This window comes from Opisthocomus hoazin, chromosome 5 (assembly GCF_030867145.1).
Source record: "Opisthocomus hoazin isolate bOpiHoa1 chromosome 5, bOpiHoa1.hap1, whole genome shotgun sequence".
Lineage (NCBI taxonomy): Eukaryota > Metazoa > Chordata > Aves > Opisthocomiformes > Opisthocomidae > Opisthocomus > Opisthocomus hoazin.
The window spans coordinates 37,664,536-37,682,762 of NC_134418.1; the positions used below are offsets into that span (position 1 = coordinate 37,664,536).

Sequence of the window (18,227 nt, forward strand, 5' to 3'; positions counted from 1 at the left end):
AACTGGGGACCTGTTATAAGAGAGAAATCCATCCTAGATTTAGGTCCTAGTGTCTAAGACACAGTACTGGCTTGCTGTGCGCTTTCAAACAGGAGAGCTTTTGTAGAAATTAAATCACAGGTAGCAGCTTTCTGTGAAGATGCTAAGAAAAAATGAGATGAGAAATTAAATGCAAGGAAAATAAATAGCATAATGATTAATCAGTCATGTATTGAGGATTTTTATTTTCCTGTTGCTTGATGTTTTGAAAAACTGACAGGGTTTGAATGTTAATAGGTGGAAGGATGCAGGTGTCATAACTCACCGCCTTGGTTAGTTCAAATAGTGTGAGGTAGTTTCACTATAAAATGCTGGAATTGTTGTAGGAAAGGATGTTAGCTTAATTACTGTTCTCCCCCCCCAATGGGTCTAAATCCATGCTGTAAATTTAAATTTTTATATACTCCAAGGAATTGTTTTGTCACATTTGCAAGACTTTCACATTTATTTGTTAAGACAGTAGATTTAAGTGTAGCTTACCTTGTTTAAAAATGGATTATACTGTGAAGTTTCAGACTGAGAATTGAAAGGAAAAATGTTGTACAAGTTCAACAAACGTGTTTCACTGAAATTTTTAAGAGCTGTTCTGCTGGGTGATTTCAGCGGCCTCCTGAAGCAATGTTGTCCTTCACTGAAGGAAATACACATGCAGTCCAAGTAAAAATAAAACTTGAATATTATCTAGAAATCCTTACAGCATAAACTGTGTTTGTATCAAAATTAGAATGTGTTCCACCTTTTGTTAATAGCCTTTGCTTCCAGAAGAAATTGGCAATATCCCTCCCCTTCTGTCAGAAAACATTATGTGCTGACTAGTAGTTTGCAGAACTTCAGACCATCCATTCTGAACTACTATTACTGAAAACATGATTTTCTTGTACTTGGTGGTACTTTGGTGATACATGTTTATGGACAAGTGTTTCTTCTCTTAATCTCTGCACAGCATCTGATCTGCTTTTCCTTTTCTGTTGCTGTTGTCCAAGAGGATTTCTGCTGCTTTAGTCTTTCCAAATATGAATGTTTCGTTTTGCAGAACTGATGTCCCACGTAACTTGACATACTGTGCTCGGCATGTTTGCACATCCGTGTCTTTCCTATCTCATGGTAGGATGTGGTGTAGTAAGAGACTTGGAAGAATCATAACAAAAATGGCGTTGAAGGCTGTTTTATGTTTTCATGTAGATGGCATCTCTACTGGATGGAGTTCAGTGACTGAAAGATGATCAATGGCAATTCAGCTTCCTCATCCTTGATTTTTATTCTTTTCTCTACCCCGAAAACTCAGCTGAAACCCAGCAAGTAAAGTAATTGGAAGATAACTGAATTATTTTATCAATGCGGCATGCCTTTGCTAAACGGGTCACCTTGTAGCATATGACTGAGTAAACCATTTTAATACAATTAGGTTGGAATTAACAATAAGTTAAATAGTTTATTTGCAAGGGCTTGTTTGGTTCTGCTAGAGCAATGTACTAAAGATGCCATTTCTGGGTATTCAGCACTGTTATGTGATGCTGAAACCAAAGACCCGGGTAATATTAAGCATAGAGCTTTTATCTGTGCGCACTCTGGAGTAAGCTTTTCCTGAACAGTGTCGCTAGGCCTTTTCATAACAATGTAACAGATGTGATCTGGGTAAAATCTGTAAGCAATCTGATGTTTTGTTCTTTTATTCTCCCACCCTCAATTTTTTTTTTTCCTTCCCCTTTATCTTCCCTTTCATGCTTCACACTAAAATCCAACTCCCACATGATAAGTCCCAGAAAGCCGGTCAGGAAAGATCAGTTAAATTTGTTTTTGAGCATGGTCCTTTTGGGAGGACAAGAAACCCTGTGGGGTTGTTTTTGGGTAGGGCAGTACAGAGTGTGGTGCGATCTCGGGCCTTTGAGTTCAGAAAGGGCACCATCAGCTAGGCGGTGTGTTGCCTAATATTAATTTTCTTTCCATTTAGTCTGCGAATGCATCTTCCAAGTCTCGGATTACTGCATACAGATAAGAGAGATTCCTTAAAACGAGTTGAGTCTCATTCTACTCGATTCAGATAGCGTCTCCTGCCGCCTGGAATAATATCCCGTGACTAAGATAGTGCAGCAACATTGAGTCTCTTATTTCTGAATCCCTTGCTACGCCCTGGTGACACACGGAGTAGAAGTTCTGGCAGACCAGTCCTTCAGCAGCAATTTAAGTAAAAGTGCTGTGAAATGGAAAAAGGGCTTCAGTAAGGTAATTGAACAGCTAAAGAGAGGTATGTGTTTACAGACTACTGGAGGACAAATGCTATGGCCAGTCAGTTTACAGATAATTGGCAGTTTTGTTGGAGAAAATTACGAATTTGTTTGCTACTCCACCTCTGCAGCTGTTTGTCTTGTTTTGTAAAGGGCAATTAGTTTACTGTTGAATGACAAGTGAAAATTAGGATTGCACAGTCACTGTGTGTTTCTGAAAGCTCTCGGTCTAAAGTTCATTGAGGTTGAATAACAAGAAGGAGGCAGTCTGGGGGGCTGTGTTTTGTCTTTGTTTTAAAAAGCAGGTCTGTAGGAGAGGGAAGAAATCTGCTGGTAAATGGTGTGGCAGAGGTCACAGGCTGACCAGGATTCACTGAATTCACGTCTTGTGTGGTGTGCAAGTTGTGTATATAGCACTATTAATATAATGTGCAGTGGAATATGGAGTATGCATTAGTTTGTGCTTCTAACGTTCACAGTATATTCCAGGAAGCAGACCGAGAGAGAGGGTTTTCAGAGTCCGTGGCGCACGAGGGTGGGGTTCCCAGTGTGAAGCTGCGATAAGGACGATTAGTGACTGGATGTGAAAGAGATAAGGGTTGAGGAGATGATGTTATCCCTGTATGAAAAAATAATCCACTAGTGATTTCAGTCATGTTCAACGTTTCAGGCTTGTCTTGCAATAAAATACTGACTGAGAAGTTTCAAGGAAAGGTTGTGACCACTTCTCTATGGGAAAATACACATTGGGAGAGCACAACCAGGGCTTAACAGGAGAAGTTAAGAGGTGGTTTCCTCTGTCTCAGTCGTAATCTCCAAGAAAATGTACCTGATATTAGTGGGTTTTTCCCCCTGCAATCCCAGTGCAAAAAGTAGAACACAGTTGGGATGGGTAGCGAAAAATTGCACGAATAAGAAAATCTGATTCATATATAGAAGGGTAATTTCACATGTGTTAAAAGACGTAGTAAGTTTAAATAGACTTTTGTTTTTTTCAGTGTAGGTTGTTGATCCTGGATCGTTAGGCCCATTAATGTTGCCATATATATGAGAGAATGAGTTATTTCCAAGTTTTATACTAATTCCTGGCGGATAGTACAGATAGAAGTGTACTGGACTCTTGCCCAGGAGATCGGATGGGATCATTATTACAAAATTTAGGTCTGGACTCAGGATGGTTCTGAATAGGTATGAGTTTCAGCTTGGTTGCAAATGCTCATACTTATCATAAACATCCATTGTGGAGTTTGGATGTTAAAATTTATTAGTCTTAATGTAGTTTTTACAGTAATTTTTCTTTCCACCTTTCCTCTTAATTTTTTTTTCATTGCTTTGGCTTGATTGAGCAATATGGCTAAATTGTATTTGGCATTTGAGTAATTACTTGGAAATTACTAGGAATTTGTGAATATGTAATTGCTTCTATGTTTTTTCATGCTTGTGTAATGATAGATATAATAAATTAATTCTGTCTTCTAAATACAGCTTCTAATAGGATAGGTGTTTCAGGAGCTCATTTTCTTTGCTAATTCTTAGGTTAAAATACCAGCATTTTGAGACAGTCTTGACCTTATAGCTGAGCAAATGCTTAAATACTGTGTTATTAAATACTTAAGTGCTTAAATACTGGTTTTCAAGATTATTTATGTTCAGTGTCAGTCCTATTAATTACTTCATGGACATGTTCATTGACTTTAATACCGAGGCCTCAAAAAAACCTTTGGTGTAGTATGATAGATAGCTAAACAAAGTTGTTAAAGTATACATTCCTTACTCTTTTAAAGTGCAATTCTTCACCTGAAAGTATTTTTCTTCCTTTTCAGAACTACAAAATTCCACTAAAGTTATAAAAGCAGCGAAACCCAGGACAAGGAAATGCAGCCAGGTTTGTATTTGCCAGAAGAATATTTAACTATGAGGTATTGGACTGATTGTGTTAGAAGTCTCAGTTAATCTAACCTGTTAATCTAAACTGGCATTTAGCTCAGATGATAATATGTTAGGAAAATGAAATAGTTTCAAAGTAGTATTTCTGGCTGTAAGTGTTCAATATGGTAGATAGCTGATACTACTAAAATAAAAAGATAGCAAGGTATTTTGAAGTTACAACCAGAAGTGTAATGTTCTGCCTCGGTAATGGTTGATTTTGAAGACATAGAAAAGTGAAAAAGAAAAAGAAATTTAAAATTAGAAGGGATGTGAAAGTGTGGTATGTAGGCACTTTTGTTTAAAAAAGCAATGGAATTACGTACAAATTTGAAGGGACTGCAAAGAACCAACATCACTTGAGCGCAAGTGATTCTAGGTTGGTTTTGGAAACCCTTTTTCCATATTATGTGATGTGTGTGCTTTATGTGCTATAATAAAATTATCATTATGACAATAGAAGACGCTGAATCCTTTTATTGAAAAATCTTCTGAGATTTTATACAGCCAGTCCTTTTTAGGTTGAATAATACCTGTGCTCAAAGGTCTTCTAAAAGCTGAAAGACTTTTAAGCAGTAGACACCTTTAAATCACATATGTGTGATAAGCTATGTGTAAGACAACATTTAATCTGACAATTGTTTCATGTGGGCTCAAAAGTCATAAGCCCTCTTAGTTTGTTTTATAACAGAATGTAGAAAATATTCCTTGCTTTTTTTTTTTTTCTATACCCACTTAAAATATTCTTCATGAAGGTGTTCTTTAGACAGTTACACTAATTACAAGCTAAGATGTGTGGGACCTTGGTTTGGATGTAACTGCAGTGAATAGTTATATCTACAATTGATCATATTATGTTTTCAAAAGCTCTGTGTTTTTCTGTTTTAAAAACTGCTACTTCTAACAATTCTGCTCAAAGGTGTAGTCTGGCCTTTTGAGTCATGACTGACATCTTCCATGTATTAAAAAGGACTAAAGCTAGGAAATAGTATAACTGTTTGTCATCTTTGCAGGCTGGTGATTTTGGTGATATCACAAACTGGCCAACACCAAGTGAAATAGCAAACAATGAAGTAAGTATCCTTTGTTATCTTCAGTGTTTTTAAAAAAACATGTTGACTTCTCTGCTTAATACCGTTCCCCCCAGAATGCGTTTTGGGTGTTGCAGGGTTTCAACAGGTACTTTGTCAATAATTCAAGATACTGGTCTGTGCTGAAGTGTCTGCACTGGTAGTGGAATTTCTGAACCCTTCACAAGCCCGCACACATGCAGTCCATTTATCGTTAGTGGTGTGCCATGGACAAGTAGGTAAAAATGTGCCATATTTACTCCACGGTTTAAAAACCTTGTATTTCCCTTTTCTACTTATTGTGAAGTTTGTGCACAGAGGAGAAGGCCTTTGGGGTTGTGGACATGCTGCCTGTCCTTGTGGCTCAGAATGCTTTGTGCAGGTTGTCTTAGGATGACTTGATTATCCTTGCTCTGTTCCTCGGATACATTTTCCCCTTGCTGGATCTTTAGTTAACGTCTGTTCTATCAAATTAACTTTTTTTCACTTTGTCTCAAGTGATAAGTGTCTAATACATCTTACACCTCTTTTGTGCTATTTAAAACAAGAACAGAGCATAGACTATTGCAAGCTATGAGGTGCCGTTTCACTCTCTGCTTTAGTTCTGCAGCACCCTTGTGATGCTTTTACTGTTTTCTTGGTGAGGGAAACCAAAAGATCTGGGCTCAACAAAGTGCATTGTATAACTGAAAGTGTCCAAATGAAAATTGAATAAATGTGTATTAAAAGGTAGTTTGGCATGAATCACTTGTCCTGCGGGTGCAGTTTCTAACACCCTCCCTTCTCCCTAGCTGATTGTCATAATTTTGTTGTTTACGTGAGCAACAAAACATTTTCAGGTATCTAACTAGGCTTTTAGCATTGCATGTCAAAATTATAGATGTGTGTAGATTTTCCACAAAATTTTGTTTAGTGCTAGATAGAATTTGCCTCCTCTAGTAGCTTGTTCTACAGGGTCTCAAAGAAAATCTTTGAGATTGTTAGAAGAATCTTTTAAAACCTGAATAGATTATTTGCCAATAAATTAATGCTCTTTCAGTTGCTCACATACCAGTTAGAATACTTTGGTGTATGCATACATCCAATCGAGGCTTATGATTTATACAAGATCCTTGATTTGACTTTTTTTTAAGTATTTGTAAGTCTCTCCATCATCAATATTCCTGTCAGTTGCTGAGATGTTGCGAGTGGAAGAGACTACTACTTCAGAAGGAGAGAGTGGTGATGTATTTAAGTGTCATGAAGGATGCATGACTTGCATCCTAAAGCTGCAGATTTATCTGGTGGCATTAGAGGTGTATAACTCTCAGCTGTGCATCAAATGCTTTAGTTACTCATAAGGTTAGAAAAAATTTCACTGCTTTTTATACCTCAGATGCACAGCCTCTTCCTTTGCAACAGTCTAATAACTCAAAAATGGTGTTCTTGAAGATTGTGCCGTCAGTTGCACTATGCAATACTTTTTGTTTGTAACTCTTCAGAGGCTACTTGTAACACAGGAGAGAGAGTGCAGAGAAACTCCGTAACTGTGTTCAAAAATAATTTTCTATCATGTTCTGATCCTCAGAAAAGGAGAGAGTCTGCTGAGCTTAGATCTGAGAGATAGGATAGCATTGAAAGGGTTAAATTTTATACCCTTTAATAATATTTTTATATGCTAATGTTGATTTGTGACTAAATCTAGAATATGCTTAGTTTAGCTTTTTTTTCTTTTCTTTGAAATACTGATTTTAGTGACTTAAAACATGCACCTGTATCTTTTGCCTTCTGTTAAGTACTGCAGGTCTTTAGCATCTACTTGGTCATTATGTCAAATTTTGATATGATTGATGATGTCTGTACAGTACTAATCAGAGTGGCTGAGAGATACATATGTTGTGTTTCATATGAATATACACATTTGATGTTTTCTTGTCTGAAGTGGTCTGCTTCAAGACTATTTTTTAAAAGATTTTTTTTTTGGTTTACCAGATGGTCTAGATAGTATTGCATAAATGTTAATTAAGCTTTTGCTGACTAAATTATGTGAGAATTTAAGTACACAGATTCACGTAATGTCTGTTAAACCAAACACCATTTAGTTTGTATTTAATCTCAATTAATTTATTTAAGGGAAGGCTTTGTGGTCAAATTAATTAGTCCATAGTACTGTAGTGTCTACTTTATGTACTCCAGCAGGTTCAAAACTATCTCACCAACATAGGAGAATTCTTTGTTTGGCAGAAATGTCTGCAAAGCTTAATTTTGCAGGTGGATATTATGCCTGATCATAGAATGCTTTGGGTTGGAAGGGACCTTCAGAGGTCATCTAGTCCAACCCCCTGCAATGAGCTGGGACATCTTCAACTAGATCAGGTTGCTCAGAGCCCTGTCCAACCTGGCCTTGAATGTTTCCAGGGACGGGGCATCTACCACCTCTCTGGGCAACCTGTTGCAGTGTTTCACCACCCTCATTGTAAAAGTTGTCTTCCTTATACCTAGTCTGAATCTACGCTTTTTTAGTTTAAAACCATTACCCCTCCTCCTATTGCAACAGGCCCTACTAAAAAATCTGTCCCCATCTTTCTTATAAGCTCCCTTTAAGTACTAGAAGGCTGCTAAGAGGTCTTCACGGAGCCGTCTCTTCTCCAAGCTGAACAGCCCCAACTCTCTCAGTCTGTACTCATAGGAGAGGTGCTCCAGCCCTCTGATCATTTTTGTGGCCCTCCTCTGGCCCTGCTCCAACAGGTGCATGTCTTTCCTGTGCTGGGGGCTCCGGAGCTGAACGCAGGACTCCAGGTGGGGTCTCACCAGAGCAGAGCAAAGGGGCAGAATCACCTCCCTCGACCTGCTGGCCCCACTGCTTTTGATGCAGCCCAGGACACGGCTGGCCTTCTGGGCTGTGAGCGCACATTGTTGGCTCATGTCCAGCTTTTCATCCACCAATACCCCCAAGACCTTCTTGGCAGGGCTGCTCTCAATCCCTTCATCATCCAGCTTGTATCAATATCAGGGAAAAATGAAACTTTCCACTGTTCGTTAAAATGCTGTTCATTTTGCCTTCTTTGAAACCTCTTATTTTGTGGGATTTCCAAGAAGTGACGGTCTGCAGGATGCTGACACTACTCAAAGGCACACAGTTCCCAGTAGATGCCATGTACTAATGTGGGGAAAAAAGAAACCTGTAATCATAGACCTCCACACCCTCTGATCTTTGGTTCGTGTTCTGGTTTAGTGGAACAGAATTGTTAGAGTTAAGGCCTATGGCTCCTCAGAGTTTACTTGAACATTTGGCATGCTGTTGAGATTGTACAGCATCATAGGAATTTCTGATGTACCATTCAGTATTCTGTATAAGCATAGATTTTAAAGATTATCAGTCTGAACAGTAGGTACTGGTGAGTAATAGTTCCTTCTTTCCTATCAAATAAATTTCAATTTTGAGGTATTGAAATGTGATTGTTGTGCACTCCACAGTTCTACATCTTCAGTTAAAAAGCAAACAAACAAAAACTTTCTTAGTCTAAAAATTCTTTTTATAATCTTGCCAAGTTAGCAGAAAATTGAACCATTTAAAATGAGACTTTACAAAACAAAACAGTTCTTAAAAACTCATCCTACTGAAGATTGAGAACAGGTAATAATAAAGGAATTTTAATAAGTAAAGGAAATTTATACTTTTTGCTATCAGCAGCCATACTGTCAGAAATAATTACTGGTATCTCTTGCAGTGTAAGACTGTAAGTCACAGTAAGAAGGCAACAAATAGAAGAGAAAAGGAGGAGAAATCTGATCAAAAAAGTAATAATGGAATCAAGGACAACCTGGAGGCAAAGCCAGATGGTCCAGGAGATAATATTAGTGAAGACGAAACTCAAACTAATAACCAAAGGAAAAAAGGTCAGTCTGGGCACTATGTATAATGTGGTAAGTCACCGTGGATACGGTTACATTAATTCCAGTTGAATGAATTGAAACTTTTTACGTTTTGCATTTTGTAGGTGGTAACAGGATATTTTGCTTTCTGCTGGGACGCTTAAAACAGGATTCCTTTCTCAGGCTTTGGAATGTTCTGTTTAGTCAAATAGGAATTGTGGGGAAAAAGCAATTTGCATCCTACTGATGGTCCATGGAGCTCTGACAGTTTCTGGAAAATTTTAGCATGGCTGTACAAACCCTTACTGTCTCTCATGTCTTTATTTCACTAATCAGATAGCACTAAGTTAATTTAACCTCATACATACATGTGTGTGTGTTAGTATATATACTGTCAGTTTTCACATTTTACTATTACCTTACACTTTGAAGTAATCACTTGAAAACTAAACCGGGTTATTCATTTCCTTTTGATCCAATCTGTTACATTAAAAATAGGAAGCAAACCTGTACCTGATTTGGTCAGCAGATTGCAGTAGGCTGCAGAAACAGCTGAGAGAGTTTTAAGATACTGTTCTCATCAGCTCTTTTTTTTTTTTTCTCACTTCCCTGCTCATATTTCTTCAGATCCTAAAGACCTTTGTTTAGATTTGTTGATCTTCCTATGTATATATCTAAAACCAAATCCTTTATTGCTTTTAATTTTGTCAGTCTAAGTGGAGATTTAAAGCAAAGCGTTCCACAGGTACAAGCTATGCCCGGTCTGCCTCCCCCTCCCCCCCCCAGTTGGATAACACATCTTGTGTATTGCTTATATATCTTGGCTACAAAGGTATGAAGCCCACAATACCAATCAAATAGAGAACAGCAAATATTATCATTAAATAAATGGTTAGTGGATATTTTAGGCCAGCCTACAACAAAGTACAGCTTTGCAAATATTTTTTGATGCATTTGAATGAACTTAAACTGGATATCTCAGTGTAAAAATACAGTACCACAGCTAAATTAGCAGAAAAATATTTACGGTTTGTGATTAAAATCTTTTAGTTGTTAACCTGATATGTTATTTTTTTACCTTTAAGTTTCATATGCAAGTTGTGAAATTACATAGTAATGAATTTACTGTATGTGTTTAACACTTGTGTTAGCTATAAATTCTTGCTAATGGAACTTACATCCAAAAGTTTGTTTAAATAGAAAAACCTCACCTTCATTTCATAAGTTTAAAGTTTAGATCAGGTTACCTTTCAGTTTGAGAAACTCCTGTTTGCTGCATTTATTATTGTTTAGTCACTCATCATATCTTAAGATTTCAATGTTAAGCTTCCCCAGTTTTTAAAGTTTGAAATTAACTCTTACTAGTTCTACAGGAAGAATTCTGTAGAATGTTTTTGGGAGCTGAAACCTGAAGTAGTACTATATTTAAGAGTAACGTATTAATTTTTCAAGGTAACAAGCAGAAATGGGTGCCACTTCACTTGGATGATGTAAGGTCAGACAGCCAAGAAAGACCAGGCTCTCGAACTAGCTCAAGATCTCTACTGGAAACGAACAAGTTAGTACCTCATAACAACAGACGGAATGAGACAAGAAGTGAGTAGTTTTCAATGTCTGGATCTTTCTTTTTGTGGCAAATAATGTGTGACTTAAAAATCATTGACTGAATATTAGCATCAGTTCAAGCAAAGCAATGGGAGGATCTAGATCTGTTGAAAGCACTGTACTGCTCTTTTTTTTTTTCTTGTCTCTGGTGGATAATATATGAGTAGGTATTAGGTTGGCAGCTGATATTAAAACTTGGCTTTGCCTATACTAAGTAAAAACTAGTGTTAATATTTGACAATACCTGGCAAAAAATAAATGTACTGTAGTTTATCAAATAAATTTTAAATTGTAAAGTTTTATTTAAAAGCTTACTATCAGATACTTTTGGAACATGTTCACAAATTCACCTGAGTTGTAATGTCTCATTCACTGACTCTGCTGAGTAACTGAGCTTGGAAACCGTCTATATAGTGTGTACCAGTGTTCTGAATCAGAGCAGCATGTATATTGAGTTTTGGGCCACAGTTTTACAATGCAGAAAGTCTGGAAACAGTCTCATGAGGTTGCTGCTCTGTCCTGCTATACTCCTGTTCCTGCAGTTTGTTGCTACCAGAGCAACTGCTTGTGGCGCTACACTTTTGAATGCTGCTTTGGCAATTCTACTGATGTTGGTTTTTTTCCTTTAAGTTGGACCAGTTCCCTCAGTTCCCTGACCTATTTCTCAGCATGGCCAAGCAAAAAGTTGTACTGGCACAACAGAGGGAGAAATGCACCGCAACTGGTACTGCTTCTGGTCCTCAGGTGTTCTGAATACAGCTTCTCAGATGGCAGAAATCTTAGCCAAGAGTGTGACTCCCTGGATTATGTATTTATGTTTAAGTTTCAAAACTGCAATATACATTAACAGTTTGTTAACAATGTGTTTGCTCATTATAATAAGTGCTAGATGCTACTGAGATGGGATTTGTTCATGAATGTTTTAGGAACATTGACAGAAGGGTTTGATTTGGATGTCTGAGGGATAGACATGGGTAGGGGGACGATTTTTACTAGTGTATCACTTTCTTCAGCAATTATTTCTCAGGAACCCAGTGGTCAAATGACCAGAAACTTGTAGCATGAACTCTGCCTCAAGGTTCTAGTGATTCAAGAGCAGTTTCAGTGTGAGAGAACATAAAACATCTCCTTCTCTTCAGGAGCATTGGCTGTTTAAATAAAGAACTTCTTTCAGTCTTACATACAACAGTAGCTCATGAAGGTGTAATATGTAGGACCTTTGCGTGTGTCTGAGCCACATGTACTCGGAGTGCAAAAATGACACTGATTTGGGGAAATAGTTCAAATAATGCCTGCACATTTGGGATCTCTAAGGTTGAGGGTAGAAAGTGTGAAGGCTAAGGTCCAAATTCCCAGTGAGACACACACATACAGATCATGATATTCAGAAGTTCAGTCTTACTTGACAGAAGATAAAATACAGGAACTTGAATATACAAGCATACATGTTTTGTTGTAGTGTTCATTAAAAATAGTTGCTAGTGAAATAGGATTTCTAGTACAAACAAAGAATCATGTCTTTAGTCAGTCCTTTGTTAAACTTAGCAACTCTCAATTTGGTCAAACAGAGGCTGTATCCCCAGACATTCCTCTGACAAAGAGGTCCTCCAGGATCTGGAAGACTATTCAGTTACAGGTTAAACTTTGAGGAAGGGTGAGTGACTGAAGATGGCAGTCTCTGAGAGCGTTAGGAAAAGAGAAAGAAATGGTGTGAAGAGAGCGTTTGTGAGAGAGATTCGTTTTCTTTCATTAGTAAAGTGAGAGTTACACCTGTCCTTAAGTTTTGTGGGCAGAGTCAGGGGAGCGGTAGGCGGCTGCTTCTGGGAGCAAAAGGGAGGCTCCAGAGAGCCATTGCTATGGAAATTCTACCCAGGACAGGATTGTCAAGAGCTAGCAGCTCTTCCTAGCTCTTTAGGTACTGGGAGTTGTCCACAGGAGGAGACTGTATTATCATGCCTGGAAGGAGAATTCTGTGATCATTCCTTCCCATCCCAAGCCGATCATAGGTATTGTGATCCCTGAGCAGGCACCACAGTGTCCAGTTGCTTCAGGAGCTTTTGAGATTGACTGCCAGTCAAGCCCATTTACTCTTCTTTATTGCTGACAGCTTCTGCCCGACTTGTCTTTAGGCCTTGCTGGGCAAACCTTATCCTTTCAACCCTTGCAGCTTCAGATCTGACCTTCTGCTTCAGCCAGCATGACCAAGTTGGTGGATTGCCTTGGGCGCAAGCTGAGAACTCTTTATGTTACAAGGGACTTTTTCACACTAATCACCTATTCTGCAGTGTCGTTTCCTTCAGCCTTTCTGAGCATCCAGAAAAAGGAGAGAGATGCTTTTCAGTGCAATGTTTTTTGGTTAATATCTGGGAATAAATTAGAGATTACTTAATTATACTGTGATTTTTTTAATTGTGATTGCAAGTTTTATGCTTTTTTCTCTTAGATTGGCGTCGTGATAGAGAAAAGAGAGATGATCATGATGAAGCGTGCAGCGTGAGAAGTGAGGGTGGCAGTGTTCGAGGATTCTCCAGAGGCAGAGGAAGAGGTAGAGGCAGAGGAAGAGGACGAGGCAGAGGAAACTCCAGAAGTATGCAAAGAAGTAGATGCTTAGCAAAAACTTTAAAACTATGTTTATGTCTCAAACAACATATCCTGTAACTTAATACAAGTAGCTTGAGTCTTTTTAAAATCAGATGCTGAAAACCAACAGTGAAATAGCAGTGTGTATCATGCCTTAAAATAATTGTGTGCTTGACTTAATATTTTTCGTCATCTTTCTTTTATATTCTCCTCTATTTTGAAGTGAACTTTGAATATTCAGTTGATTGTCAAGAATTGTATGGTGAAGGAACTGACCAAGTATTTCAACCTGAGCTTAATGCTAGTGTGATGTATTATTATGGTGATGGAACAGGAGTGCAGATGTATTCTGTGGATGAAGCACTTCTTAAAGAATATATAAAACATCAAATGTAAGTAGATTGTTTAATGTACAAATATTTTTAGAGATCTAGGCATATGAAACAGTGTTTAATTCTTATTATCCTTGTAAAGATGGAGATTAAGGCATTTCAGTTTAACTTTTTGATTTGACCATTACCAGTGTCAGTCTGAATGTATTCACTAGTGGGGTGGAAAATCCTGAGTGATGGGGAGGAATTTTAAGGAAGCTGTTCTGCATCTTGTGCTGTAGTCTGGCTCTAACTTGTATACCTGCTTTATTTATGGTACATAGCCCTCTTTTTATGTTGTCATGTAATTGAGATATGGATGTTTCTGAGCTTGTGCTTTTGAGTACTGTTGGTCTGTTTGCCTATAAAGCTCTTCTTGGGTGATGTAGCTAGACGTTTCCCTTATTTGCTCTCAGTTTCACATTGAGAAGTCTTGTTAGTTTTACGTTTTCAGTGTGTTTCACCTGAAACGTTTAAATGAGCAGTTTTGCAATGGTACTTGATTTTTCAATAATCTGAAATGTTTACTTTCTCGTGTACACCATTAGGCAATGAGAAACCATCTGGAAGACTGATTATCACCAGGAGACAAGTCAAAAAGGGCCTGGAAACCACTAGTTCTTTTTAAAGAGACAGTTTCCACCACTGGCAGATATTTCATCTTCTGTACTTGCAACGGCATTTCTCTGCGATGCCTTTGTGGTGGTTTTTGATTGCCCTTGTATTCCATACAGCAACTTGCTTATTTTATTCTTGCTTCTTTTGTTACAGTTGACGCAAAAAGGAAGAAAAAAGCCTCTTTAAGGGCAGAAAGTATCTGGCATGTGGCTATCAACTTCAAAACTTCTATTGCAGTCTTTTTTGTTACTCTTGCTGCCAGGCCCCTATGAGACCTGACAGTGGACATGTACCCCCATGTCAGGATAATCGGCCTGCACTGTCCTCAGACAAGTGAGGGAGGAGCACAGACACTCCACTGTTGGCCAGATTTCTGGGCATGCAGTGTAGAATCCAGACCTTCTAAGGTAGGACATGACGATGTCCCCCTCTGCTGAGAAAAATGTCAGTTACGGCATTGGTCACATCTGACGCTGGTTATATTTGTATTTTATTTTAGCAACAGAAGTTTGGCAGGTGTCAATAGAAGACTTGGCATGGCTGGCTAACCAGAGCCATTGGTTGCTTGTCTCATATGAACTCCTAAGGCAGTTTGATTATGGAGTTTGCTTTCCATGAGAAAGAGGGAGATTCTTGAGCAGGTTTAGAACGTAACTTCGCTATTTTTATGCTCCTTCCAAAAAAATAAAAAAGTGTGTAATCTATTCACTTCTTTTGTCACATTAAAAAATGATGAGAAACAGACTTTATTCACCACTTACCTGCTATTAGCTTCTAATTGGGGATGGTTTTGTCTGTCTTTGATAATGTAGTTGTAAAATATTAAAATGATTATGCCAAAGAAGGTAGTATATACAGAGTAAAGCTACACAGAACCGCTAGTTCTCAGAGCTCCTTATGGAGTCCAAGATAAATCAGTATGTATTAAAGACGTGAGATTGGTTGGAATCCTAGTGAATTGGTGAATTTTAAAACAGTTTACCTGCTTAGTAGGGAAAAGTCTTAGAGACTGTGTTCAAGTGAGTTGATGTGTAATTACAGTAAGAAATACACTACTATCAAGCAGTTTATGCTTGTCCCAAGAACCAGCTTGGTGTACGGGAGAATAGTATTTGTATTACATACAAAAATATCTGTAACATTTTTAGTTACATTTTTAGTCAGCCTGAAAAGTTTCAGTGGTTAGCAACTTGGTCTGTAACATGCAGTAGAACATTATCTTAGAGTCCTCTTTAAAAAAGTTTTTAAAAGTTCAGCCATGCATCCAAGTCTGCATCAATTCAAGCATAAGCAAAGGGACTCTGAGGAAAATGAAAAAGAAGAGAAAAGCCAGAGGAGGGGGGTGTGTTTACGTTTGTCCCTCTACTTGGAGCAAACTTGTGCGTTGTCTTCATTTATCATTAATGGTCTTTCACATTCCTTTTTCTAGAGTGATGGACATCAAGTGAGGCAGTTTGAGTCAAGTTCAGTCATTGTCCATTTCTGCTTGTGGAATTTTTAACTAGGTGAATCGTTACAAGATTTTACCTTTACTGTATGACTGTAAAGGTAACATTAGTAAAATGTTGATATATGGCTTTTGTGCTTGCTTGTCTTCTAGACTGGGACGGGAAAAGAAACATAGCAGTTCAGAACAGTAAATAGGATATTCTTGAAAGAAATCTCTGTGCACAGTTGCTTCACTGATCAGTTACTTAGCTCTGAGTAGGAGCTTAATTCTCTGAAAGCCTTATGCTCTTCTCTGTTCCAATTTAATAGCCATGTTCTCATTTGTTGTATGTCTTGTTGTCCAACTTTGAGACTTTATACTCATTCTGTCTTGGAGCTGAGTGTTTCGTATAGAGAACTTTTGCTTTGAATTTCTTTAGCTACCAAAAATTAGAGAAAGAAATGGTATCAAGCTTCTCCTTGGGTCAATGATGGCATCAGAGTTCTCTCCTGTTAGTAACTTTGGCCTTGATCCCAACTTCAGTGGACACACTTAGCATTTTGTACTTTCTTGAAATTAGAATTAACTTTGTTTACATTTGCATGTGGCTTTTTTCTTTTCTCAGCATTTTAATGCTTCCTTGTTTTATTTTTGCACTACCTCTATTTTTGTGTCATAGAATTCTAATTGCTCTTCATTAAATATTTCACTACCTATGTTTTCCTGAACCTGACGAAGAGTAACGTTCCTTGGATGTAATATGCAAAATCATGGTATGATGTGTAAACTCCGTGGAAGGCCTAGATTTTAGTCATCGTGATTAAATTGGGGTTTTTTTTCCATTCTTTTTCATAGGATGTTTTCTCATTCTCTTGCTTTGTGTGACAGATCGTGATTTGAATTCCTTACTTTTTCACTTCACTAAGTATAAAATGTAGACACCCTGATTATTTCATAGAGCAGCTTCATTGTTTAAGAAGATTTGTCTTTCTGCTGTTTCTTTGTCCCTCGTCTCTCTTGTTCTGTGGTGTTGTCAGATTCCTGAAATGGTCGTTATCCCTCTTCTCTTTATCCCCTAAACCTCTTCTTTTAGACCTTACCTTTCTTTGTGAACTGTTGTGCCTTTTGGTACAGTTTCATGACAAATACAACATTACTGTTTTTGTTTTCTCATCTTCCCACAAGCATGCTTGAAGTAATGATTCAGAGTACATATATTTGTGCCTCGACACTCAGATAGGATACTTAAACCTTCTAATGTACTGGAAACTGGGAAAAGAAAAGATACAGTTCAGGATGAAGGTGCACTGATACTGCTGTGTGGGAAATAACTTATGCCCTGACTGTAAGCAGTAGTTGTCCTTCATCTATATGGAGGCTAAGAGAATGTTGTTTCCTTCTGTTCATGTAAGTAATAAGGGAGGGGATGGGTGGAAGAAAAATTGAGCGTAGTTTTTCGTTATACAGGTCACGTGTTCAGATGTAACAAGGCTTTGATTTATACCCCTATGTACTGTACTGCATCATAAGCCTTTCTTAGCATGTCGAGCGTGCATGCTGTTCTGTAAGTCTTTCTTACAATGATACACCTGTTGAAAGAACACTTTTGTTGATGACAAAGTATGCTCTGTTTTTAATGGAAGACTGTAACAAGGAATCTCTTAAGTTGCGGTTTTAGGATTTTCTTTAACCTGTAATAGGCTTACATTTGTACATTTCTTTCTGCAGTGAGTATTACTTCAGCACAGAAAATTTGGAAAGAGACTTTTTTCTGAGGAGAAAGATGGACCAACAAGGATTTCTGCCGATTTCGTTGATTGCTAGCTTCCGTCGGATGCAAGCTCTGACTACAAATGCTGCACTCATTTTGGAGGTAAAATAATTCGGAAGTATGTATGTGGAAAGTTGCCTGGTTAATTTTGTACTGCTGTATACAGTCAGTGATATGAACTTAAGAAAGATATCTGTTTGCAGTCACAAGAATTTCGTAAAGAGGCTACAAATGGCAAAGTTTGAGGTTTTATTTCATTTTTGGATGGTGCTGGATATGCGAAGTCTGTAAAGTTATAATATGCTTGTCACACAGGCCCTAAAGGACAGCACAGAAGTTGAAACTGTGGATCAGAGGATAAGAAAAAGGGTTGATCCAGAAAAGTGGCCAATTCCAGGTCCTCCTCCGTGCAGTCTGCCACCGACTGACTTTTCTCAGCTCATCAATTGTCCAGAATTCATACCAGGCCAAATTTTTGGCGCTCATACTGGTAAAGAATTTTTTTTATAGAAACATAAGTTTAGGACTGTCTATCCAGCTTAGGAAGTTTGCCTCCTGGTATGGATTTCACAATAGATGTTGTACATTAGGTGATGGTTTATTCGGCTGATGTGCGTGTCAGCCTTGCAGTTGTGAAGTCACATGGCTGGCATGGCTGATGTGAAGTAGATAAAACACTGTCGCTTACCTGTTATGTCTGTGACCATTTTCCAGAGTATAGTGTGATGGACTACAGTC

At 38.0% G+C, this 18,227-nt stretch overlaps 1 protein-coding gene across 3 annotated transcripts in view; it reads left to right on the forward strand.

Annotated features, from left to right (window-relative positions):
• LARP1B (La ribonucleoprotein 1B) overlaps positions 1-18,227 on the forward strand; it is a 32,952-nt gene that overhangs the window by 4,948 nt on the left and 9,777 nt on the right. For 2 of the 3 annotated variants that reach the window (XM_075420957.1, XM_075420959.1), the window contains exons 2-9: positions 4,088-4,149; positions 5,204-5,263; positions 8,971-9,139; positions 10,568-10,711; positions 13,164-13,307; positions 13,524-13,692; positions 17,447-17,591; positions 17,805-17,979. In XM_075420957.1, coding sequence (XP_075277072.1) covers positions 4,088-4,149; positions 5,204-5,263; positions 8,971-9,139; positions 10,568-10,711; positions 13,164-13,307; positions 13,524-13,692; positions 17,447-17,591; positions 17,805-17,979 — 1,068 coding nt within the window. Of the gene's footprint in view, positions 1-4,087; positions 4,150-5,203; positions 5,264-8,970; positions 9,140-10,567; positions 10,712-13,163; positions 13,308-13,523; positions 13,693-14,448; positions 14,697-17,446; positions 17,592-17,804; positions 17,980-18,227 lie in introns of those variants that run through there. The other variant, XM_075420960.1, reaches the window with a different exon arrangement.